The sequence below is a fragment of the Aquarana catesbeiana genome, linkage group LG05 (assembly GCF_042186555.1).
Source record: "Aquarana catesbeiana isolate 2022-GZ linkage group LG05, ASM4218655v1, whole genome shotgun sequence".
NCBI lineage: Eukaryota > Metazoa > Chordata > Amphibia > Anura > Ranidae > Aquarana > Aquarana catesbeiana.
In genome coordinates, this window is record NC_133328.1 from 567,220,268 (window position 1) to 567,246,065 (window position 25,798).

Consider the following 25,798-nt stretch of genomic DNA (forward strand, 5'->3'; position numbering starts at 1 on the left):
GTACCTGCACTACCAGTCATGTTGTGTACTTAATCACTTGCCATTGTGGGAAACAATACGTTGGCCATACCATCCGCTCCTTCTCAGTCAGAGTGGCTGAACACATTTCTCTTATTAAGAGTAGGGACACCAAACACACTGTCCCCAGGCATTATAAACTGCACCACAACCGTATAATTAAGGGCACACAGTTCATAGTGATAGACAGATATGTCCCCCCATGGAGAGGTGGTGGCATGACCAGAGGGGTCTCTCGGTTAGAGACCTTCTGGATCCATGAACTTAGCACTCTTTTTCCGTCCGGCATGAACGTGGAGCTAGACATCAATTCCTTTATCAATAAGGCCTGATGTCTTGATCCATTATGCCTATCTTTCTCCTTTTTTCATTAGATTTTTTTCATTATGTTTTTTATTATGTTTTTTCATTATGTCTTTTCTTTTTTCATTTTTATTATTCTAATACACCTTTGGGTGTTTATGTTTTTCATATTTATCATCAATATTTATATTTTTTACGTGTAAACATGATCCCTATACATTAAGTTTACATGTTGTCACGTAGGTTCTTAATTTTATGTTTCACTCATGTCACACACGTGTTGAGTCATATGTTGATATGTTCAGCATGGGATTGTAATTCCCTCTTTTTTATGTGTACAACTGTGATCCCCCCATGAGAGTCCACTTCACATATACACATTGGAGGTTGAGAAGTTGTTACTTCAAAAATATATTTTTTGTCGAACACTTTTATTTGTCACTTTTCACATGTTTTTGCAGGCACAGACACACTTATATTCGTTTGCCCCTATATGTGGGAATGGTATTTATTTAAATTGCCATCTGTGGCCATTTATTTCACACATCTTGCAACTAATTTCACGTCTGTCCGGGCTATTTTCTTTTCTATATTCTCCCGTCTGGGTATAATGATTCCACTTGTTTTGGCACCTCGCACACATCATCCCGGCACCTAGAACACGTGACCTGGTTGCCGGGGTGATCCACAACGCTATTTCACATCGGCGCAGTACTTCTTTTTGAGACACCTCCCACCAAGCTGGGTTAAATTGCGTCATTTCCTGACCGCCCACACACCAGCGTATCACGGCTCGTTGGAACGCATGTCTCGGGTGCATGTTAGTGACATCACGTCACTTTCAGCGCACTCGCGCTTTCTTTCTTTCTTTTTTCATTTTGGGTACCCTTTGCACAGTACACCACGGATTTTTAACATAATATCACCCGTTTATCATATTGGAACATCCAATGGATTGGGTATGGGGATAAAACGCCTAACTGACTAAGGGACTTCCGGTCACAAAATGAGGCGTGGAACGCACGCCGAGCAGCCATCTTGCCTGGACACTGGAAGTGGCATGGTTCACATGCTGAACCTAATGGGAGTGGACTCTCAAACTGGGAATTTTTATTTCTTATATAAATCATGTTGGCTGCAGTGGAGGGTCCCCCCAGATGATGTCCAAGGTGACGAAATGCATCGGGTAGGACCCCACTGCCGCCATTTTACTTGCACAGCGCTGTTTTTTATCCATTTACATGTGAGTGTATTTCCTTTTTTTAAAAAAAATTTGGTACTTATTTTCCATACGGGATTACACTATGTGGCCTCTTTGTTTCTCCTTGTCCAATGTAACTACCATCCACTGCAGACAACACCCCTGAGACTTACACCATCACACGGAATATCCCTGGACCTTCTTCCACCTTCTACGGATCTCCAACAGCAGTTCAGGATTCAAGCTTGTTTGACCCAATTGAACGTATGTTTTATTGGGTTCAAACGTTCCGGTAAGCCTCTTCATTGTTGGTGGTGCTGTCTTTTCAGTCCAGATGATTTCTGCATGTCGATACGTTTTAATATGAAGTCACACGCATACTGAGGACAATCATCCTAATGTTTTACATGTTATATTCTTTGAGGACTTTGAGGACCTTTTTGATTTACTTTTTTATGTCCCCCCTACACATTTTGATGTGCTGATTTGAGGAACCTATTGGTGTCCACACCATACAACACATGGTCATCTGTTTTTTGTCTTATTAGTGCTGCACTTATTCTGTTATTCGATATCTATATTCAGACTGGGAGGAAGCGGTATATGACGAAAGCACTCAAGCGGAGTGTGGGACGTTTCGTTACAGTCGGAACAGTTGACCATCGAGTACCCTTACTGGGCACCAGGCGTTGTTATTCTGAAAGAGACTGATGTCAACCCCGGGACCGGTTTGTTGAGTTTTGGAGACTGCAAGATGAAGGATGTAACGATTTTGCAAGTGAGTCAGGTGACATCTGAGCAGTATCTGAATGCCAGTGCCGTTAAAGTTGAATTTGCTAGGCCGCAAAAAAATGTAGAAGGCCAGGTAGATAGCCACTTGGATGACTAGACTGGGCAAAACCCTGAACGAGGAATGTGTGAGGATTTTAGACATGTCATTAAAGATGGCACTTGTGATAGGTAGGCGTCTGGATGCCAAGTAGGAGGGATCTGACTAAATGGGTCGTGAACATCTATGGCTTTCCAGGGGTCCTATAAGGACAAAAAAGCTGGACGCCAGCTAGGTATAGTCTGATGGTATTGTGAGAAAGAGCCAGCTGCATGTGGCAGTATGATATGAAGGCTAGGACGTGTCTAAAGTCATCTGTCGCTGCTCCGAGGAAAGAGGCTGAAAACCTGCAGTAAGAGTTCCAAGCAGTGCGATAGGCCTTCAGTATGTTGCGGGCCAAAGAGTTGTTAATGAGCTGGGTTGCGTTGGCAAGGTGTGGCTTCAGTACATCGTTAGCAATGACCAAGGTGGGACAGGAGTAGTCATTGGGTCCGCTCCAGGTTCCTGCTGCAAAAATAAAACTATATTGAAACGAGACAGCGCATCTGCTGTAATATTGCATTTGTCAGGAACATGCTTCCAGTGAACATTAAACTGGTGATGGATTGACAACTGCACTAGCCTGCGCAGGAGGGACATGATGGGGAACGATTTGGACCTGCCCTTATTGATGATGTCGGCCGTGGCCTGATTGTCTGTAGCGAAGACCACCATTTTTGTCCTGTCCAGGTGTGGCCCCAGACCTGGGCAGCTGCCACGATGGCATACAGGTCGAACAGTGATGAAGACTGAGTGAAACCAGGGATTGGGAGGATTTCTGGGGGCCAAGGTTTGGTGAACCAGTGGCGGCCAAAAATTGCTGCAAAGCCCGTAGAGGCTGCAGCATCCGTGACCATCTGGGGTGATTGAGCTGATGCTGTCGGGGTGAACACCGATATACAGTTCCAGTTTGTGAGGAACTCGTCCCACATAGCTATCGCTGCTGGGTCTAGTTTGTGAACTTGATCTGGGTCTTGCACTAGAGTGAGAAAAACCAAGAGCCAAGAAATAAAAGACCGCCCCTGAGGAATAATCCTCATGGCAAAATTGAGCATCCCTAACAAGGACTGCAGCTGCCTTTTAGTACACACTTGTGAAAGGGTGGATGACCGTCCTAATATGGGCTAGTTTGCTGGGAGGCAGGCTGCCCTGCATGGCACACGTGTCTAGAGTGATGCCTAGGAAAGTGATGGAGTGTGCCGGGCCTTCCACTTTATGCTCGGCTATGGGCACATTGAGGTTGTTAAACACCAGTCTTAAAGAGGAAGTAAACTCTGCATTCCTTATCGCGATTTTCATCTCATGTGAGATCGTTTTTCCTATCCTTGCACAGTATAATGTATGCATAATCGCTGCTTACTTACTGTTTTCTATTAGTTTGTAAAAAAGTTTTCTTCCTGGATTCAGCGGCGCCATCTTAAGTACTGTTTTCTGACTCATCTTCCACCCTTCCTTGTTACCCCTGCTCGCACATGCGCGATCGTTTCTTAACCAAGCCTCTTTCTCGAGTCACTTTCTTCATTAGTCTATAGTATGCCCTGGTTTACAGCACGTCACTAGAGAGAACCAGGAAGCTGCAAGTGACTGCCTAGTCTTGCGAGTCTGCAAAGCTGTGCCGCAGACAGCGGAGCTCTTGTACCACATCATGTTATGGATGGGGAAACGGCACACAGAGCATGCCGTTAATCACAGGACGAGAAGCACATGCGCTGGTGACGTAATCAAACATTGCAGGACGGATTGTAAGATTAGGATTAAGATTAAACAAGTAAGGAGAATTTCACAGTCTGCGATCAATAGGTTTATGTATGAGGAGTGGAATGTGTTGAAGTTGCTTTGGAGAGTTTACAACCACTTTAACCTGTCTAGGTCTACCGGGGGGGGGGGTGTCTGGTTTTTCAATGAGCAGAAAATCACTGAGGTAGTGGATGACCATCTGACACTGAGCCTGGTGTGATAGGATCCATGTAAGGGACTGAGCAAAAACATCGACCAGCCACGGGCTGCTCTTGGACACAAAGGTCAACATGGTGGCAAAGTAATAAGAATCCCTCCATTTAATGCCGTGCCACCGCCAGAGGGATGGCTCGATAGGCAGAAGCTTGAAGGCATCTGAGATGTCTGCTTTGGACAGCCAGGCCCCAAGACCTATTTTAATGATGGCCTGGATGGTAAAGTCAACTGAAGTGTATTTGAGGGACAATTTCTCAGAAGGAATCAGGGAATTCAGGCTCGCGGTGTGAGAGGTATGAGGCGCAGACAAATCGTACACTAAGCGGAGTTTATTGGAGAACTTGCCCTTGACAAGCCCTATAGGGCTGACTCTCCAGGTCAGAAAAGGTGACTGTGGGAAGGGGCCGATGATGAAATCTCTGTCTAGTTCCAAAAACAAAAGTGTTTTGAAGCACTAAAACGGGCAGTCCATAAGAAACAAATCCATGTCATAAAAATAATAAAAAAAGGAATAGCTGGAGTCCAGTGCAGCTGCCAACCACTGGGAAGGTGGACAACAGGACAAAAAACAACAATAGCAGCGCTCGATGGGATCAGCACAAAAGTTCTTGACAAACGATGAATTCAAACAAGTAAGTTCATTTATTGGATGCACTTTAAAATTTAAAAACAACTGTCAATAAGACTAGAATGAGCAAAAATAAATTGGTAACACCAAGCTCATAGTCATTGTGGAAGCACTTTGATAATTGTTATATACGATACCGCCAGATGACGAAGGGTTAACATCAGAAGGCTCCAAGTTCCGTATCAAAATTGGAAAACCCTATTGCCCACTCAGCAAGAGATATCCAGGTGGGGAAGCCCGGGTCTCAAAGCTGTGGCAATGGCTGTGTAGTGAGCGTCAGACCTGCCGTGCTTCAGGAGATGTAGTGTGAACCGCACTCCTGGATGTACCTCTCAACGGGCTGATCAGGCTGGCTGAGGCTGAAGTAGGTGTCATACAAGTGGTGCCCTGGATGGCGAGGATGTGCAGGCCGGATACGGAAACCGGAGCCGAAAGGGAAGAGAACTTCAGATAAGGGGTGGATCGTAAACTCTTTGTTGGCTTACATGTTTTGCGCACATGTGCCTTATAAAAGCCACGGTGGCCAGCGGCAGCACTTGAATATGTAGGCACCTTAATGGGAGTGGGAGGGAGACCATCGCTCTTATGATGTTAACTCCTTGTGTGTCATTTGACCAGAGAATTTCTGCATATCTCTACCATGTCAAATATAACATAAAAAGGACTGCAAATAGTGATATACTACAGCCAGCAATCTGAGAATGTCTGAAACCTGTAGGTGTATATATGTATATGGGCAGTACAATCCACTGCAATTGCTGAAACTGATGTGCAATAATTAGCTAAATATCCATAAAATCATAGTGTTACGTGTAAGGGACTGTCCATACTTATAAAAATCTGAATAATACCATGGTATAAAAAGAACATGATGAGGCAAAAGTAACATCATGCACTACTAAAATCCAATCATGTGCACTAAAATATTAGGAATAAAATCCCTCATCACTTATCAATGGTGGTGATATGTGTGCATAAAAACGCATGCAACAGGCTTATTATGATTACTAGTGACGATGTTCTGTTTATCATAACATAGAACTAAATCGAGGAACACTAACTCTTTTTGGTCTATCTCACAGAGGCGTAACTAGAACCTTCAGGGCCCCAGTGCAAGAAACAATGATGGGCCCCCCTTCCATCCGAGCTCCAGGCTTCCAATTTTAGGAGGGTGTCCATGGACATCCTCCCAAAACCGTGCTTCCAGCATGCTCCCTGGGACATGCATCCAGTGCAATCACAGTGGCCCTTTACCATGTGATGTCAGCTGATCACATGTAAACAGACTTGCCGGTTATCCGCAGCCCTTTCCTCCCACGCTGTGTCTGTGTTAGGAAAGGACTGCCATTAACTGTCAAGAATGTCAGTAAATTGTTTACACTGATAATCAGTGCCCCAATCATCAGTGCCATGTATTAGTGCCCATCAATGCCGCCTATCAGTGCCCATCAATGCCGCCTACAAGTGTTACCTATCAGTGCTCATTAATGCTGCCTATTAGTGCCCATCAAATCTGCCTATCAGCACCACCTATCAGTGCTCATTATTGCAGCATCCATCCGAAGGTACTCTTCAATACTGCCCATCAGTGCCCATCAATACTGCCTTAGTTCTGCCTATCAGTGTTCCTCAGTGCCCATCCGTGCAGCCTATGAGTTCTGCCTATCAGTGCTCATCAATGCCCATCAATGCCTCCTATCAGTGCAGCCTATCAGTGCCCCCTATCAGTGTCCCCCTTCAGTGCTCATCAGTGCCCCCTAGTGCCTTCTCAGTGCCCCCTATTAGTGCCTCCCTTCAGTGCTCATTAGTAAATCCCATTGGTGCCTCCCATCGGTGCCCCCTATCAATGCTCATCAGTAAATCCTATCAGTGCCTCCCATCGGTGCCCCCTAGTGCCTTCTCAGTGCCCCCCATCAGTGCCTCCTATCAGTGCCCACTAGTGCCCCCTATCAGTGCCTCCCTTCAGTGCCCATCAGTAAATCCTATCAGTGCCTCCCATCGGTGTCCCCTATCAGTGCCTCCCATCGGTGCCTCCCATCGGTGTCCCCTATCAGTGCCTCCCATCGGTGTCCCCTATCAGTGCCTCCCATCAGTGTCCCCTATCAGTGCCTCCCCTTCAGTGCTCATCAGTAAATCCTATCAGTGCCCATCAGAGTCCTCTATCAGTGCCCATCAGAGTCCTCTATCAGTGTCCATCAGAGTCCTCTATCAGTGTCCATCAGAGTCCTCTATCAGTGTCCATCAGAGTCCTCTATCAGTGTCCATCAGAGTCCTCTATCAGTGTCCATCAGAGTCCTCTATCAGTGCCCATCAGAGTCCTCTATCAGTGTCCATCAGAGTCCTCTATCAGTGTCCATCAGAGTCCTCTATCAGTGTCCATCAGAGTCCTCTATCAGTGTCCATCAGAGTCCTCTATCAGTGCCCATCAGAGTCCTCTATCAGTGCCCATCAGAGTCCTCTATCAGTGTCCATCAGTGCCCTCTATCAGTGCCCATCAGAGTCCTCTATCAGTGCCCATCAGAGTCCTCTATCCGTGCCCATCAGAGTCCTCTATCCGTGCCCATCAGAGTCCTCTATCCGTGCCCATCAGAGTCCTCTATCAGTGCCCCTCAGAGTCCTCTATCAGTGCCCATCAGAGTCCTCTATCAGTGCCCATCAGAGTCCTCTATCAGTGCCCATCAGAGTCCTCTCAGGACTCCTGTCTTCTCAGGACAGCACGGCTCTGAACGGAGAGCATGTCTCCCCAGTGGCGTCACTAGGGTTGGTGTCACCCGGTGCGGAAAAAATTGATGTCACCCCCCTCCACCAACTATAGCCCCCCTCCACTAACTGCAGACCCCCCTCTCAGTATAGATCCCCCCACTAAGTACAGACCCCCCTCTCGCAGTATAGATACTCCTCATTAAGTACAGACCACCCTCTCGCAGTATAGATCCTCCTCACTAAGTACAGACCCCCCTCTCGCAGTATAGATCCTCCTCACTAAGTACAGACCCCCTCCATCCATCAGTATAGCCCCCCTCATTGCAGACCCCCCATCTATCAGTATAGCCCCCTCTATCAGCATAGACCCTCATCTATCAGTATAGACCCCCCTCTATCACTATAGACCCCAGTGTAGACCCCCCTCCATTAGTGCAGACCTCCCCTACCTCATTGCAGACCCCCCATCAGTTCACACCCCCCTCAGTACAGACCCCCCTCCATCAGTGCAGGCCCCCCACAATGCAGACCCCCCTCAGTGCAGACCCCTCCTCCATCAGTGCAGACCCCCCCATTAGCACACCCCCCTCAATGCAGACCCCATCAATGCAGACCCCACTCAGTGCAGACCCCCCTCCCTCCATCAATGCAGACCACCCTCATTGCACACCCCCACCCCATCAATGCAGATCACCGTCCCTCCATTAGTGCAGACCCCCCTCCCATAGCGTTCCCCCCAGCACATGTCTATTTGGATAAAAACTTTACAGACCTCCCCTACCTCATTGCAGACCCCCATCAGTTCACACCCCCCTCAGTACAGACCCCCCTCCATCAGTGCAGGCCCCCCACAATGCAGACCCCCCTCAGTGCAGACCCCTCCTCCATCAGTGCACACCCCCCCATTAGCACACCCCCCTCAATGCAGACCCCATCAATGCAGACCCCACTCAGTGCAGACCCCCCTCCCTCCATCAATGCAGACCACCCTCATTGCACACCCCCACCCCATCAATGCAGATCACCGTCCCTCCATTAGTGCAGACCCCCCTCCCATAGCGTTCCCCCCAGCACAGGTCTATTTGGATAAAAACTTTACAGACCTCAGAACAGCGCGGGATAGGCACAGCGGCATGTGTCCCTCGGACTCCTCCTCCTCCCCCTCCGTAAACAGAGAGGAGGGGGAGGTGGCTTCTGTGTAGGGGTGAGGACTGTGTGGCGTGCGTGCCGCTGCCCACAGGTGTCACCCCTCTGGCGGGTGTCACCCGGTGCGGCCCGCCCGCCCCCCCTGGCAATGCCTGTGTGTCTCTCATCTAACAGCAGCACAGAGACACCGGCATTGTTTGTTTTATTTCCCTCTCCATGCGTCCTCTCTCACATGGGATGACAGAGGACACACAGCTGATCTTCTCCCACCTCCTCTCTCCTGCGTGCTCCGCGGGCAGTCAAGTGTGAAGCTAAGGAGCACACAGGAGAGAGGAGGGGGGAGAAGATCAGCTGTGTGTCCTCTGTCATCCCGTGTTAGAGAGGACGCACGGAGAGGGAAATAAAACAAACGATGCCGGTGTCTCTGTGCTGCTGTTAGATGAGAGACACGCTCTCCACTCAGAGCCCTGTGAAGAGCAACCCCGCAGGGCCCCCCCACAGTGACTGAATGCCAGGGCCCCGTCGCAATTTGTTGCGACCCTGGTAATTCCGCCACTGCTATCTCATGTGTAAACAATAGGTCAAGTGAATTGTCGTTACAATAAGCCACAAAGGAAGAAAAAAGGTCGGGACCACCACTCCAAATAAGTAGAATATCATCAATATAATGACCATAAAACACAATATATTGAGAAAAGGGGTTGTCAATCCATATCTTCATCTCCTCCCAGTAACCCATTGTGAGATTTGCATATACGGAGGCAAAGTTTGCCCCCATAGCTGTCCCTTGGTATTGGAGATAAAATTGATTTAAAAATGTAAAATAGTTATGTAGTTGACAAAAGTCTATACTAAAAATCAAGAATTCTGATAGTTTAGAATTCATCTCTTCACTTTTACTTAAGAAATATTGCACAGCAGTTATACCGACCTTATGTGGTATTGATGTGTATAGTGAGGTAACATTCAACGAAGCCCACATCCATATCCATCAAGCCAGGAATAGTTTTTAAGAATATCGATAACATGACTGGAATCTTTGTTATAAGATGCCAGTTGACAAACCAAAGGTTGTAACCAACGGTCTATATAGGCTGACAGACTGCTGGTAAAACTATGTGTACTGGCAACGATCGGCCTCCCCGGAGGATCAATCAAAGATTTATTCACCTTTGGGAGGTGATAGAAATAGGGAGTACTGCATACCTTCGGAAGCAAGAAGCATTTTTTTTTAGCATTCAATACACCATCCCTATATGCTGCTTCAATAAGAGTGACGAGTTCCCGTTGGTATTGAGGAAGAGAGTCAGAAGGGAGTCTGAGATAGGTGTCAGTATCTGATAGTAGCCGATACGTCTCTCGGAGGTAGTCTGGATTGTTTTGAACAACCAAGCTTCCTCCTTTGTCTGCCTGTTTGACTATAATATCGCTATTAGTAGTCAGGTCTTTCAAGGCCTGGCGTTCAGATCTACTAAGATTACTAGACCTCCCATTCAGTGGGGCATCACATAACTCTATAAAATCCTTATAAACTGCCTGATAAAAAGTTTCAATATGTTGACCCTTAGAATGAGTTGGATTAAATATAGACAGAGGTTTGAAACTGGTGTGTTTAATACCAGGTTCTGTAAATGGATATTGTGTCTGACTTTCTATATTACCTTCTGCCCATAACTCCTCAAGGACCTGCAGAATCTCATTATTGGAGGGGGTACTAGTGTTATCATCTGGAACTTCTAATGTCAATTTATCTTGCATGGTGTTAGACGCACCAAGCTTCGCATAATGTCGTTTGAGGGAGAGAGAGCAGATGAGTGCGGTCCGCAATACATCTCCCGAAGCACGGCAGGTCCGACACTCACTACACAGCCATTGCCACAGCTTTGAGACCCAGGCTTCCCCACCTGGATATCTCTCTTGCTGAGCGGGCAATAGGGTTTTCCAATTTTGATATGGAACTTGGAGCCTTCTGATGTTAACCCTTCGTCATCTTGCGGTATCATATATAACAATTATCAAAGTGCTTCCACAATGACTATGAGCTTGGTGTTACCAATTTATTTTTGCTCGTTCTAGTCTTATTGACAGTTGTTTTTAATTTTAAAGTGCATCCAATAAATGAACTTACTTGTTTGAATTCACCATTTGTCAAGAACTTTTGCTCTGTCTAGTTCTGCCTGTAGCAGGGAGTCTATGGCCTGTTCATCGGTAGCCGCTGACTGGAGGTTCTTGCATTCGTGAGTGGAGTGGGGTAGAGTGATGAGGCCGATGTGGAATCCTGCTGTGAATCCGTGTACCAGAAATATGGCCAGTAAAGGAGTGGGGTGTTTGGAGAGGTAGAACCCCAACCAATTGACATCTGCCAGGCTTAGTCACGACTTGTTCCACTGCTTCAGGTGACACGTAATCTTCGGGTGTGCCCTATGGCATGCTGTAGAAATGTTCAGTAGCCGGCACTGGTTATTGGAGCATACGCCATAATTAAAGTTGTTGCATATGGCTGCGCCCCCTACTGATAAGATAGGCCGTCCTAGTTTGTCCAGCTGCCGCAGTTGTGCAGAGGATGGCAGGCCCTGACCGGTGCCGAAGGGGGAATGGGATAGAAGGGGCACCTTGTGGCTGTGTCAGAGCACCAGTTCGCTGTGTGGGTAGAGGACTGACAGACATTACAGAGCAGTGAGCGGAGAACTGCGAAGTGGCGACAAAACAGTTCTGTGTCGGAAACACTCCAGTCTGTCTTGATCTGGAACTGGCTGAACCTGGCTGCTGCTTTGGCCGAAAACGACCGATGGTAATCGTAAAAGGCATATTCTCCATACTTATGCTAAATCCATGACTGTGTTAAGATATAAGTCCAGCTTTTCCCTCCTGCTGGGGGTGGCTGAGCAAACAACATCTCTAAACATCCCGAAGGCCAGGACAAACTCAGTGATCATTAGCTTACAGTTGAGCCTGGGGTCTTTCGACTTGACGACCACTGAGACGTCCCCCCAGGCGTACGACTTATTATCAGCCAAGTCGTGCACTGAAATAAGAAGGGACGCCAGATTGACCTCCTTGCCCTCCAAGATGTCCTTCCTGACGCAGGCTGGGACAAGATGAGCAGGGAGGATGCCAGGTGTGGTCCCTGGCGTACCTGCAGGAGGAGATGCCAGCACTGGGACCACTACTGGTTCAGGGAGGGTCGTGGGTGGGCGCACCTCCAGAGCTGTTACTCTGGTCTGAACATCAGAAACTGCTGCGGATAGGGAGGAGACCATGGAGTGCAACTGGGAAATAGCCCCACCCAGAGATAGACTGCAGGGATGCCTGTTGGGCACTGGGCCCTGCAGTGGCTGGCAGCGGGAAGAGGAGCCTGAAGAGCTCTGCCTGGAAAAGGAGAAGTAAAGGGCAAGAAACGACAGGCGCAGGGAGGAGCTGACTGGGTTCTATTGTGTAGAACCCTGCAGAGTGAAAATTTAGAAAACTTGAAAGAGTGCGTGGCAACCAAGGTGAGCCAGGAGGTGACTAGCCAGGTAACAGATGCCCGGGTGCCTGTCTGTGCTGAGCACAAACCTGTAGACCAGAGCCCCAGGCCATACTGGGGCAAGCAGCTGAAGTCTGGTCCGGCCTACGTAGGAATGTTTCGGTCTGTAGTCGGTGACGCATGATTGGCCCACTAACGTTTGCACTGTCAGCAAACTCAACGTATTAGTGATCTTGTCTGCGTAGGTGAAGGGTCGCCCTTCGAAAACTGAGTGTAATGCAAAGACAGTAGCTAACGCCCAACGAGCATGTCGAATTGTGTATTTGAAGTAAACGTATAGTGAAAGGGTGCTGCAGAATAATGTGCCAGAGGAACCCATGAACTACACACCTGACTGGCGCCCTAGTAGCGAGGTCCTGGTACAGATCGAAACTCGGTTGACCGGAAAACCTGTAGTGAGGGTGAGATAAGTGTAAGATACTGTATATATCCTTTACCTGAAACAAACTGTCCCACCCCTGTTATGCGACTGACCCTGGTGAAGCTGCGATCCCTATGTTCTTCTTTTTTTTTTTTTTTTTTTTTTACCTGGGGAGATAACGTCCAATCTGGTGCAGGATGGAACCTGAACTCGACTTACCTGAGGGAGAAATGACAGAGAAAATGATGAGTGGCTCGCATGCCACTGGAGATGAATGGCCAGATGAGTGCCACTAAATGATGTGTGGCTGATTGTGTGCCACTGGGACTGTGCTTGCATGATTGCAAGAAGTTATGGTTGTATGTGTGCTTGCACTTAGGTGCATTCAGCAAGATGTTTGTGCTGCTGGAGGCATAGTTGCAATATTTGCAAGTGTCTGTGCTGCAGGAGACGTGGGTACATATACTGCAAGTGTCTGTGCTGCAGGAGACGTGGTTGCAATGATTTGCAAGTGTCTGTGGTGCAGGAGACGTGGTTACATAGACTGCAAGTGTCTGTGCTGCAGGAGACGTGGTTACATAGACTTCAAGTGTCTGTGCTGCAGGAGACGTGGTTGCAAAGGGGTTACAAGTGTCTGGGTTGCTGGAGACATGGTTCCAATGATTGCACGTACTGGCTTAAGCAGGGAGACACGTCTGGCACTGCAGGATCTGAGTCCCTGGCAGCGTAGTGTGTTACTGATGGTAGCCTTTGTTACGTTGGTCCCAGCTCTCTGCAGGTCATTCACTAGGTCCCCCCGTGTGGTTCTGGGATTTTTGCTCACCGTTCTTGTGTTCATTTTGACCCCATGGGTGAGATCTTGCGTGGAGCCCCAGATCGAGGGAGATTATCAGTGGTCTTGTATTTCTTCCATTTTGCAAATTATTGCTCCCACCATTGATTTCTTCACACCAAGCTGCTTGCCTATTGCAGATTCAGTCTTCCCAGCCTGGTGCAGGTCTACCATTTTCTTTTCTGGTGTCCTTCAACAGCTCTTTGGTCTTCACCATAGTGGAGTTTGGAGTGTGACTGTTTGAGGTTGTGGACAGGTGTCTTCTATACTGATAACAAGTTCAAACAGGTGCCATTAATACAGGTAATGAGAGGAGGACAGAGGAGCCTCTTACAGAAGAAGATACAGGTCTGTGAGAGCCAGAAATCTTGCTTGTTTGTCGTGACCAAATACTTATTTTCCACCATAATTTGCAAATAAATTCTTTCAAAAATCAGACAATGTGATTGTCTGGATTTGTTTCCACATTTTGTCTCTCATAGTTGAGGTATTCGTATGATGACAATTACAGGCCTCTCTCATCTTTTTAAGTGGGAGAACTTGCACAATTGGTGGCTGACTGACTAAATACTTTTTTGCCCCATTGTATGGTGTACAAAACGGATCCGATACAAATCGGTAGTGGGGTAGAACGGTAGTTTAGGGTAAATGACCTAGCAGGGTAAATGAGGTAGACCGATGCGAATAGTAGGTAGGAAAAAAAGACACGAACCTGTACGAATCAGTGTGCAAAGCGTCTGATGCAAAACCGTTGTGCCGCCAACGCGACTAGGTTCGAATTGGACTGTAGTGGGTGTGCAATGTATACGATATGAATCGGGAGAAGCGTGGTGTAGTGCTGTGCATGGAAATAATTTTGGGTTTGGCATGTAGATGGCATAAGGACAGCTTACAAATGATTCGTAAGTTCGGCTGTGGGAACTGAACATACAAAATAGGGGACACAACCAATGGCAACGATTTGAACATGACACGAAAACATAGTTACGAATCCTACCTACTACAGTGAGCAAGACTTTATTCGAAAACCACGAATAAAGCAACGGCAACACACTGAATTCGGGAACAACAGACTCACGAACACGAAGTGAGCTGAAGAGTCGGCCTGGTGACGTAACGAATCGTGCATTGGAACCAACAAGGAGCATGGGCGAGTGGGCTGCTTAAATACCCCTGTGCTCCTCCCATAAATTCAGGCTACAATACTGGCCTTCATATATATATATATATATATATATATATATATATATATATATATATATATATATATATATATATACACACACACACACACACACACACACACACACACACACACACACACTGTGACGGCATCAATGTTCTGCTCATTCATTTCTACTTGACAAGTGGCACGGCTGAGCAGGGCTGTGCTCCTGGGCATGCACCTGATGGGAGCTGGAGGTACAGGGAAAGGCTTTGTTCACACAGGGTGTACTAAACCGTATGCCCATGGAGGGCTGTGTTTACTTGCATGGGGAAAGGTGTTCTGTGCATCCTGTGCAGACAGTCCCATTAACCACTTGAGCCCCGGACCATTATGCTGCCTAAGGACCAGAGGTCTTTTTCCAATTTGGCACTGCGTCGCTTTAACTGCTAATTGCGCGGTCATGCAATGCTGTACCCAAACGAAATTTGCGTCCTTTTCTTCCCACAAATAGAGCTTTCTTTTGATGGTATTTGATCACCTCTGCAGTTTTTATTTTTTGCGCTATAAACGGAAAAAGACCTAAAATTTTGAAAAAAAATGATATTTTCTACTTTTTGTTATAAAAAAAATCCAATAAACTAAATTTTAGTCATACATTTAGGCCAAAATGTATTCGGCCACATGTCTTTGGTAAAAAAAATGTCAATAAGCATATATTTATTGGTTTGCGCAAAAGTTATAGCGTCTACAAACTATGGTACATTTTCTGTAATTTACACAGCTTTTAGTTTATGACTGCCTATGTCATTTCTTGAGGTGCTAAAATGGCAGGGCAGTACAAACCCCCCCCAAATGACCCCATTTTGGAAAGTAGACACCCCAAGGAAATTGCTGAGAGGCATGTTGAACCCATTGAATATTTATTTTTTTTGTCCCAAGTGATTGAATAATGACAAAAAAAAAAAAAAATATTTACAAAAAGTTGTCACTAAATGATATATTGCTCACACAGGCCATGGGCCTATGTGGAATTGCACCCCAAAATACATTCAGCTGCTTCTCCTGAGTATGGGGATACCACATGTGTGGGACTTTTTGGGAGCCTAGCCGCGTACGGGGCCCCGAAAACCAAACACCGCCTTCAGGATTTCTAAGGGCGTAAATTTTTGATTTCACTCTTCACTGCCTATCGCAGTTTCGGAGGCCATGGAATGCCCAGGTGGCACAAAACCCCCCCAAATGACCCCATTTTGGAAAGTAGACACCCCAAGCTATTTGCTGAGAGGCATGGTGAGTATTTTGCAGCTCTCATTTGTTTTTGAAAATGAAGAAAGACAAGAAAAAACTTTTTTTTTTTTTCAATTTTCAAAACTTTGTGACAAAAAGTGAGGTCTGCAAAATACTCACTATACCTCTCAGCAAATAGCTTGGGGTGTCTACTTTCCAAAATGGGGTCATTTGGGGGGGGTTTTGTGCCACCTGGGCTTTCCATGGCCTCCGAAACTGTGATAGGCAGTGAAGAGTGAAATCAAAAATTCACGCCCTTAGAAAGCCTGAAGGCAGGGCTTGGTTTTCGGGGTCCCATACGCGGCTAGGCTCCCAAAAAGTCTCACACATGTGGTATCCCCGTACTCAGGAGAAGCAGCAGAATGTATTTTGGGGTGTAATTTCACATATTCTCATGGCATGTTTGAGCAATATATCATTTAGTGACAACTTTGTGCAAAAAAAAAAAAAAAAAAAAAAATTTGTCTCTTTCCCGCAACTTGTGTCGCAATATAAAATATTCCATGGACTCGACATGCCTCTCAGCAAATAGCTTGGGGTGTCTACTTTCCAAAATGGGGTCATTTGGGGGGGGTTTGAACTGTCCTGGCATTTTATGCACAACATTTAGAAGCTTATGTCACACATCACCAACTCTTCTAACCACTTGAAGACAAAGCCCTTTCTGACACTTTTTGTTTACATGAAAAAGTTATTTTTTTTTTGCAAAAAAATTACTTTGAACCCCCAAACATTATATATTTTTTTAAAGCAAATGCCCTACAGATTAAAATGGTGGGTGTTTCATTTTTTTTTTTTCACACAGTATTTGCGCAGCGATTTTTCAAACGCATTTTTTGGGGAAAAAAGACACTTTTTTAAATTTTAATGCACTAAAACACACTATATTGCCCAAATGTTTGATGAAATAAAAAAGATGATCTTAGGCCGAGTACATGGATACCAAACATGACATGCTTTAAAATTGCGCACAAACGTGCAGTGGCAACAAAATGAATACATTTTTAAAAGCCTTTACAGGTTACCACTTTAGATTTACAGAGGAGGTCTACTGCAAAAATTACTGCCCTCGATCTGACCTTCGCGGCGATACCTCACATGCATGGTGCAATTGCTGTTTACGTTTGACGACAGACCGCCGCTAGCGTTCGCCTTAGCGCGAGAGCAGGGGGCGACAGGGGTGCTTTTTTTTTTTTTTTCTTTATTATTTGTTTGCTTTTTTATCTTATTTTTAAACTGTTCCTTTCATTTTTTTTTTTTTTTTTAATCATTTTTATTGTTATCTCGGGGAATGTAAATATCCCCTATGATAGCAATAGGTAGTGACAGGTACTCTTTTTTGAAAAAATTGGGGTCTATTAGACCCTAGATCTCTCCTCTGCCCTCAAAGCATCTGATGACACCAAGATCGGTGTGATAAAATGCTTCCCCAATTTCCCAATGGCGCTATTTACATCTGGCGAAATCTAAGTCATAAAATGCTCGTAGCTTCCGGTTTCTTAGGCCATAGAGATGTTTGGAGCCACTCTGGTCTCTGATCAGCTCTATGGTCAGCTGGCTGAATCACCGGCTGCATTCTCAGGTTCCCTGTTGAGACAGGAGAGCCAGAGAAAAACACGGAAGACGGTGGGGGGGGGGGCATTCCCTCCCACGGCTTGTAAAAGCAGTCTAGAGGCTAATTAGCCGCTAGGATTGCTTTTACATGAAAGCCGACCGCTGGCTGAAAAGAATGATACCAAGATGATACCTAAACCTGCAGGCATCATTCTGGTATAACCATTCAAAGTCGTGAATGGCGTACCTGAAGACAAAAAAATGGTTAACAGTAAAGCACAGTAAACGGTAAAGTATAAAAAATTGCATACCTGAAAAACAAACATGATAAAACATAATAACAATAAAACATTGCAGAATAGAATACAGTAAAAAAGAGCAGAACAAGAGAGAGAGAATAGAGAGAGAGAGAACAATAAAACGACAACTATTTTTTTTTATTTTATATATATATATATTTTTTTTTTTACACTTTTTTTGTAACTAACTTTTATAACGGTAACCGGTTCCAGGTTCGGGTCTCTCAAAATGCGATGGCATCTTGGGAGACCCTGTGAAAGTGTGCCTAGTCTGTGCAATGCTGTACCCTACGCTAATACTCAACTAATGAATGGTAGCGTTCAAAACATTCACCAATGCAAAGACCAGGATTGTCAGGACAGGAGGGACAATAATAGCGGGTGTCACGCCTATATCCGCGCTTGCTGCAGACACGACATCTTTTTTGGGGGGGGTTCGTTGGGTAGGGGTACTCGGGAGGACATAAAGAAAATGCCTCTCATGCAGCCGACTGCATTTGGTTGGGGATGTGAATGGGGGAAGTACGGGCGCTGCAGAAGTGGTGGGTCCCCAATTAGGATTGGCGAATGCAGCAGGAAGGGCACTATGGGCACGACGGCCTGTGTTTGTCTTTTTGGTGGCAGCGGGACACTACTTGTGCTTGCCACCTCACCAGCTTGAACTGCACTTATGGGACTCGCCACGTCACCAAGTGTTACTGCAGTGCTGGTTTGACTACGACCAGGGTGTACTAGGCCGCTGGCGCTTGCCAGTTCAATAAAAAGCTACCAAAAAAACTGTTAGCGATCGCAGGGATCAGGCCTGACTCTGCGAACACTGCAGTTATGCGTTTAGTGTTTTGTAAGTGACAGTGATCGATCGATACTGCACTTGGGTGGGCTGGGCCGGGCGGAGGGGCAAAATGCAGGTGCTAGCAGGTATCTGGGCTGATCCCGCTAACACTGTGTTTTTGGGAACCCTAAACTGCTGGGGACGCTAGTATAGATCTGATCGGATCAGATATTGATCCGTTCAGATACTATACCACTAAGGGAGGTGTACGGTGCGTGCGTGGGTGTTAGCGGTACTGGCGCTAATCTGACGCTGCTTGGGGCTGGTGCTTGCCAGTTCACCAAAATACTACCAAAAAAACTGTTAGCGATCGCAGGGATCAGGCCTGACTCTGCGAACGCTGCAGTTATGCATTTAGTGTTTTGTAAGTGTCAGTGATCGATCGATACTGCACTTGGGTGGGCTGGGCTGGGCTGGGCCGGGCGGAGGGGCAAAACGCAGGTGCTAGCAGGTATCTGGGCTGATCCCGCTAACACTGCGTTTTTGGGAACCCTAAACTGCTGGGGACGCTAGTATAGATCTGATCGGATCAGATATTGATCCGTTCAGATACTATACCACTAAGGGAGGTGTACGGTGCGTGCGTGGGTGTTAGCGGTACTGGCGCTAATCTGACGCTGCTTGGGGCTGGTGCTTGCCAGTTCACCAAAATACTACCAAAAAAACTGTTAGCGATCGCAGGGATCAGGCCTGACTCTGCGAACGCTGCAGTTATGCATTTAGTGTTTTGTAAGTGTCAGTGATCGATCGATACTGCACTTGGGTGGGCTGGGCTGGGCCGGGCGGAGGGGCAAAACGCAGGTGCTAGCAGGTATCTGGGCTGATCCCGCTAACACTGCGTTTTTGGGAACCCTAAACTGCTGGGGACGCTAGTATAGATCTGATCGGATCAGATATTGAACCGATCAGATACTATACCACTAAGGGAGGTGTATGGTGCGTGCGTGGGTGTTAGCGGTACTGGCGCTAATCTGACGCTGCCTGGGGATGGTGCTTGCCAGTTCACCAAAATGCTACCAAAAAAATGTTAGCGATCGCAGGGATCAGGCCTGACTCTGCGAACGCTGCAGTTATGCGTTTAGTGTTTTGTAAGTGACAGTGATCGATCGATACTGCACTTGGGTGGGCCGGGCGGAGGGGCAAAACGCAGGTGCTAGCAGGTATCTGTGCTGATCCCGCTAACACTGTGTTTTTGGGAACCCTAAACTGCTGGAGACGCTAGTATAGATCTGATCGGATCAGATATTGATCCGATCAGATACTATACCACTAAGGGAGGCGTATGCTGCGTGCATGGGTGTTAGCGGTACTGGCGCTAATCTGACGCTGCCTGGGGCGACGCATATCACCGCCGTCAGGGGGTGATCAGGGGGCTAAACCTTTATTCGGTAATAAACGGGGGGTGCCCTGACACTAAAAAAAATAAACAAACTAACCAGCGTCACCCATAACACTTATACGGTGATCAGTGGTGAAAGGGTTAACTAGGGGGCCATCAAGGGGTTAAAACATTTATTAGGTAGTATATGGGGGTCCCTGTCGCTATAAAACGCTGACGGCGAACCTAAATATTTACCTCCCTAACTAGCGTCACCAGCGACACTAATACAGCGATCAGAAAAATGATCGCTTAGCGACACTGGTGACGGGGGTGATCAAGGGGTTAAAACTTTATTAGGGGGGGTTAGGGGGGTACCCTAGACCTAAAGGGGGCTAATACTCACTGTCCCAACACTGTAACTGTCACAAACTGACACCAATGCAGTAATCAGAAAAAAAAAAAAAAAAACTGCTGGTGTCAGTTTGTGACAGGGAGGGGGGGGGTGATTGGGGGGGGATCGGGGGGGCGATCGGGGGGGGGATCGGGGTGTTTTGTGTGCCTGACATGTTCTACTGTGTTGTGTAGTGTTGGTGCACTCACAGTGAAGTCTTCTCTCCTCGGCGCTGCAACGGAATACCGAGCCGAGGAGAGATGACATCATTTCTTTTGCTGCTGTTTAGCATACAGCAGCAAAGGAAGTGATCTGATTGGCCGGCGGCGATCGCGAGGGGGGGGGGCCATGAACGGATGGCCTCCCCCTCACCTCTGATCGCCGCTGGACAAAAGACGACCGCCTCGGGCACCGGGGAGGGGGTCCGATCGGACCCCCCACCCGCGGAAGGCAAATCACGTATATGTACGTGATTTTGCCTGTCCGTGCCACCTTGCCGACGTAAATCGGCGTGAGGCGGTCGTCAAGTGGTTAATGTCAATTGGGACACAGATGCTGCATGGACATAGCCGCTGTTCCCAATTTGACACCCATGTGGGTGCTTGTTCCAAGCTCACACAGTGTATCTTTAGTAAATCAACTGCAATATGTATAACATATTCTTTTAAAGCAGTAGTAAACTGCATGTAAAAAAAAATAAAAAATAGGCACCAGGCAGGTTACGTCATAATGTACTAGTATGCGTCGCATACTAGCACATTATGACAGACATAATTAAAAACAAAGCCCTCCAGCAGCACACTGTCACCGCTGAAGGCACTTCCATTTTCACCTGGTCTTCCTTCTTCCTAGTGGGCTTTGGCGATATGAACGGCCGAGCCAGCAATGACGTCACTCCCGCACATGCACTGTTTACGGCACGGCTCTGAAGAAACGGCACGGGTCAACGTCACCGGCTGCATCAAAAGTAAATATCTCCTTAAACAGTGCACGTTTAGAAGATATGAACTGTACCTATAGGTAAGCCTTATTATAGAATTACCTATAGGTAAATATCATACATGGGAGTTTATGCCCACTTAACTACAAATATTACACTATATGCCCATAACATCTAGTGAAGTGAAAACCTTTAAAGCTAAAGCTAGTGATTTTATCATAAAGTAAAGGTGACATAAATCTGGTATTACCTGCAAACTGTATTGACTTTTTTTTGTCCAGTCAAGTGATCCAGTTGTCTGCAGAATCCCATTATCATGGTGAATTTCAATTAAATTGTCTGTTGCTCCTTCCAGAACAAACATGTGTGATCTGGCATCGCTTTTCTGAAACTGTTGAAAGCAGATGTAGCAATTAGATATATTTTTTCATGGTATATGCAAGCATGCATGTAAGTAATATGTTAATGTAACACACACTTTTTTATTACTTCTCAATGGGGATCACAGTACTCCTCCTGACAGTGACTGTACCTTGCTTTTTCTCCAGAAGGTTATTCTGGTATCATCTTCTAAGGTATACTTTCTTAGATTTCCTTAGACTTCTTTACACTGGATGTGATGTCACAGATGTGTAAATCCTGGTGCCTATGCAGTAACCTTTGTTCTGAGTTATATGTGCTCACACAGACCAGCCCCCTGTAGCTGCCTCTCATCTTGTTACAAAGTTGCATTGCACAGTCTGAGTGATCTTTTAGGGACAGTTCACAACATAGAAACGCAGTGCAGATGCTTACCAGATGGTTTTTTTTGCATGCGCATTTTTGACGCGTTTTTTGATGCGTTCCAGTGTGGTTTTGATGCATTTTTCATGCATTTTGGATGCAGTCAAGTGCATTTTTTCCCCCTCTTTTTTCTTAACCTTAAATAAGGACATGTGTGTTTCAGTGCGTTTTTGATGCATTTTACAGCGTTCCAGTACAGTCCAGTGCAGGAAAAATGCAGCATGTTCTACTTTTTTTTTCTGGAACTGGAACACACTGGAACTGCAAGCACTGGTGTGAACTATGCCATTGAAAACCATATACCTACTTTCAGTGCGTTTTTTGAAAAAAAAAAACAAAACGCACTGGACTGCATGTGGTGTGAACTGGCCCTTAAGGAGCGGTGCCTAAAGAAAAGTTTTCTCTTGCATGCGGCAGAATACTGAAAAAAAATTATCAGATTTCACTTTTATTCTAAGTACTGTCAGTTTAATGGAGCACATGGGTTCTTTTTTAATAAGAAAAGCTAAGATTTTTGTTTCAATTATACTATTGCTCTAGATCAGTGTTATGTAACCTTTTTTCAGTCAAGGCACCCTTTAAAATTCTGTAATGTCTCGAGGCACCACATTCTAAAATAAAAGGAACTAAACAAATAGTTTTACATACAGTGCCTTGAAAAAGTATTCATACCCCTTGAAATTTTCCACATTTTGTTATATTACAAGCAAAATCGTAAATTTATTTTATTGGGATTTTATGTGATAGACCAACACAAAGAGGCACATAATTGTGAAGTGGAAGGAAAATTATAAATGCTTTTCACATTTTTTTTACAAATAAATATCTGAAAAGTGTGGCAAGCATTTGTATTCAGCCCCCTTTACTCTGATACCCCTAACTAAAATCTAATGGCACCAATTGCCTTCAGAAGTCACCTTATTAGTAAATAGAGTCCACCTGTGTGTAATTTAATCTCAGTATAAATACAGCTGTTCTGTGAAGCCCTCAGAGGTTTGTTAGAGAACCTTAGTGATCAAACAGCATCATCAAGGCCAAAGAACACACCAGACAGGTCAGGGATAAAGTTGTGGAGATGTTTAAAGCAGGGTTAGGTTATAAAAAAATATCCCAAGATTTGAACATCTCTCGAGCACTGTTCAATCCATCATCTGAAAATGGAAAGAGTTTAGCACAACTGCAAACCTACCAGGACATGGCCGTCCACCTAAACCGACAGGCCGGGCAAAGAGAACCATCAAAAGCTATAAATGATATCTTCTCACAATATAAACGTATTTATTGGATGGCTAACTTCCTGTCTAGTACCCCACTGAGGGAGAAGTACTAGTCAGTACCAGTGTGCAAAAATGTATTACTTTGTAATAAAAAATCAGCTCTAATGTTGGGTGTCCTATGTGTGTGGATGCCGCTGCAATTACATAACTGTACAAGCGGAGGTCTTTGTACATCCACATTTGTGAATGTTTGCTCTTCTAGGAAAAAATGCATTTTGGTGCCCTGGCTCTATAAAATGTAAACACTAATGTATTCATAGCTTCCAACTGTCCCTGATTTGGAGCAACTGTCCCTGATTTCGAGCAATGTCCCTCTGTCCCTCTTTCCCCCTCATTTGTCGATCATTTTGGTCTGATCTATATAGTTGTATATATAAAATTCACTTTTTACCTTTCAAAAAGTATTTCCCAGTGCTAAACCTTTCAACCAATTTCTAAATTGCTGCATTTGTACATTTCAAAAGCCAATATAAAGGAATAGTAATGGTAAAAAAAGCTTGTGTGGATTTATTAGTAGGTGTCCCTCATTCCCATCTCAAAATGTTGGGAGGTATGATGTATTGACTCTTCAGAACTCTCATCTTTAAAATGGTTTTAGCCAAGAAAGGAAGTATATGGGCAGGTGAACAAACACATGAATTTTATAGTTTCTCTTTCACAAGATCTTTCAAGTATTAACCTGTACTTAAAGGTGGCACACCCAGCCTTTACTGGGGCAATAAATGAGGCTAGCATTGAGTTAGTATGACCTAACTTTCACAGTCATAAACTACTGAGTTGGCTGAACTCACCTTTAACATTTATGTATATTTGGGTCACAGTAAAAAACTATAGTTTGGACAGAGTGATGAGATTACCCCTATGCTTGTATTAGTCATCCTGCTTCTAAAACGTACGTGCAGTTTTCTCATAGGTCAATATTTAGTGCATATCAGCATAAGCTGATCAGGAATATTGCCAACAAGGTGGGAGTTATAGTAAAACTACCTACATACTTTATACGGCAACTGGCCATGCATGTGTGATTCAACCCCTGAATTATCTTTCTTACAAAAGATGGTTGGAAAAACATGTTCACAGTGGGTGCATGTGTATGTTTTGGTCTGTATAGGAAAATGATCCATCGCTTTGTCCCCCTGAGATAAAAGAGAGGCCATACAGACATTGTTTCCTAACCTAACTGTGACTAGCTAGACAGTGGCAACACTAGGGTTGGTGTCACCTGGTTTTGGGCCAGCAGCGCACGGTCATGGTGCGCACCCCAAACCAGCCCCTGTAAATGATGCAGTCAGTGCCAGCACACCGATCCATGTGCTGTCACAGATGGGGGGTGACAGATGGGGGTGACACCATCGCAGTCGGATATCACTTCCTACTTGATGGTGTCACCGCTCTAGCGGGTGTCACCCAGGTTTGGTCTGCACCCCCTGCACCCCCATAGCGACGCCACTGTGGCTAGATGAGGTGTTCTCTACACTAAATTGTGTTGGTACTTTTACACATAAGGCTCAACACACTAAGCTGTAATGTATTGTATGTGTTTTTTCCATAGCAATAGTTATTTTAAGCCATGTGACTGTTATCTACAGCTCAGTTGCATCCAGTATGGCAACGGACATTTCCCAGAGTGATGTGATCTCCACTGTAGAGCAAAAGATCAAGTACTGGGATCCAGAGCATTCAAGGTACTCTGACGGAGTACATAATAAAGGGACGTGGGAGGAAGCCTCATTCCAAACAGGGACTTCCTGAGTGGACATGGAGCAAAGATCTAAGTGCTTATTTCTGTACATTGTCCAGAATGGGCTAACACTTTGTGAGCCTCGGAATTCAGGTACCTTCTGTGTTTCTGAGTCATGTCAACCTGTAGTTGTGGTTAGCGGGTTGTGCTGAATGAACTCTCTGGTTTGCTAATCAGTTCTATTGACTATGGTTTGCTGTTTTTATTGTATCTCACAGTAATAGTAAGCTGACACATTGCTAGACACAGACGCAGTCTTAAAATTTGGCTGGCTAGGAGTACAAACTTTGCATTTTTGGTGGTGTGTTGGAGAGTTTCACTTTGAATGGCGCAAACAATACTACACACATACAGAGGACTGTGGAACTCTTAAGTTTAAAGAAGTGTCTTGTCGATTTTTCGTTACATTGTGCTACATTCAGAATGAATGGGCTGGCTTAATTGATGAACACATGACACGACGCACAATAATGTGGGTACGGGCAGCGCTAAAGTGTGAATCTGGCTGTTGGTTAAAGGATATTACTTTTTTAGTGTAGTAAACAAAGTTCAGGGTGCAGTAAATTAATTTTTTGTGTGGTATACATCTATAACATGTTTTAATAAAAGATAATCATGCTGAACATACAGTATGTTCTATACCAGAACTCCTGCATCTATAATAAC

General features: G+C 45.5%; 1 protein-coding gene across 1 annotated transcript in view; it reads right to left on the minus strand.

Moving 5' to 3' along the window:
• Positions 1–25,798, minus strand: part of CDH17 (cadherin 17) — a 236,317-nt gene that overhangs the window by 152,089 nt on the left and 58,430 nt on the right. The window contains exon 4 of the mRNA XM_073631971.1: positions 21,582–21,722. Coding sequence (XP_073488072.1) covers positions 21,582–21,722 — 141 coding nt within the window. The remainder of the gene's footprint in view (positions 1–21,581; positions 21,723–25,798) is intronic.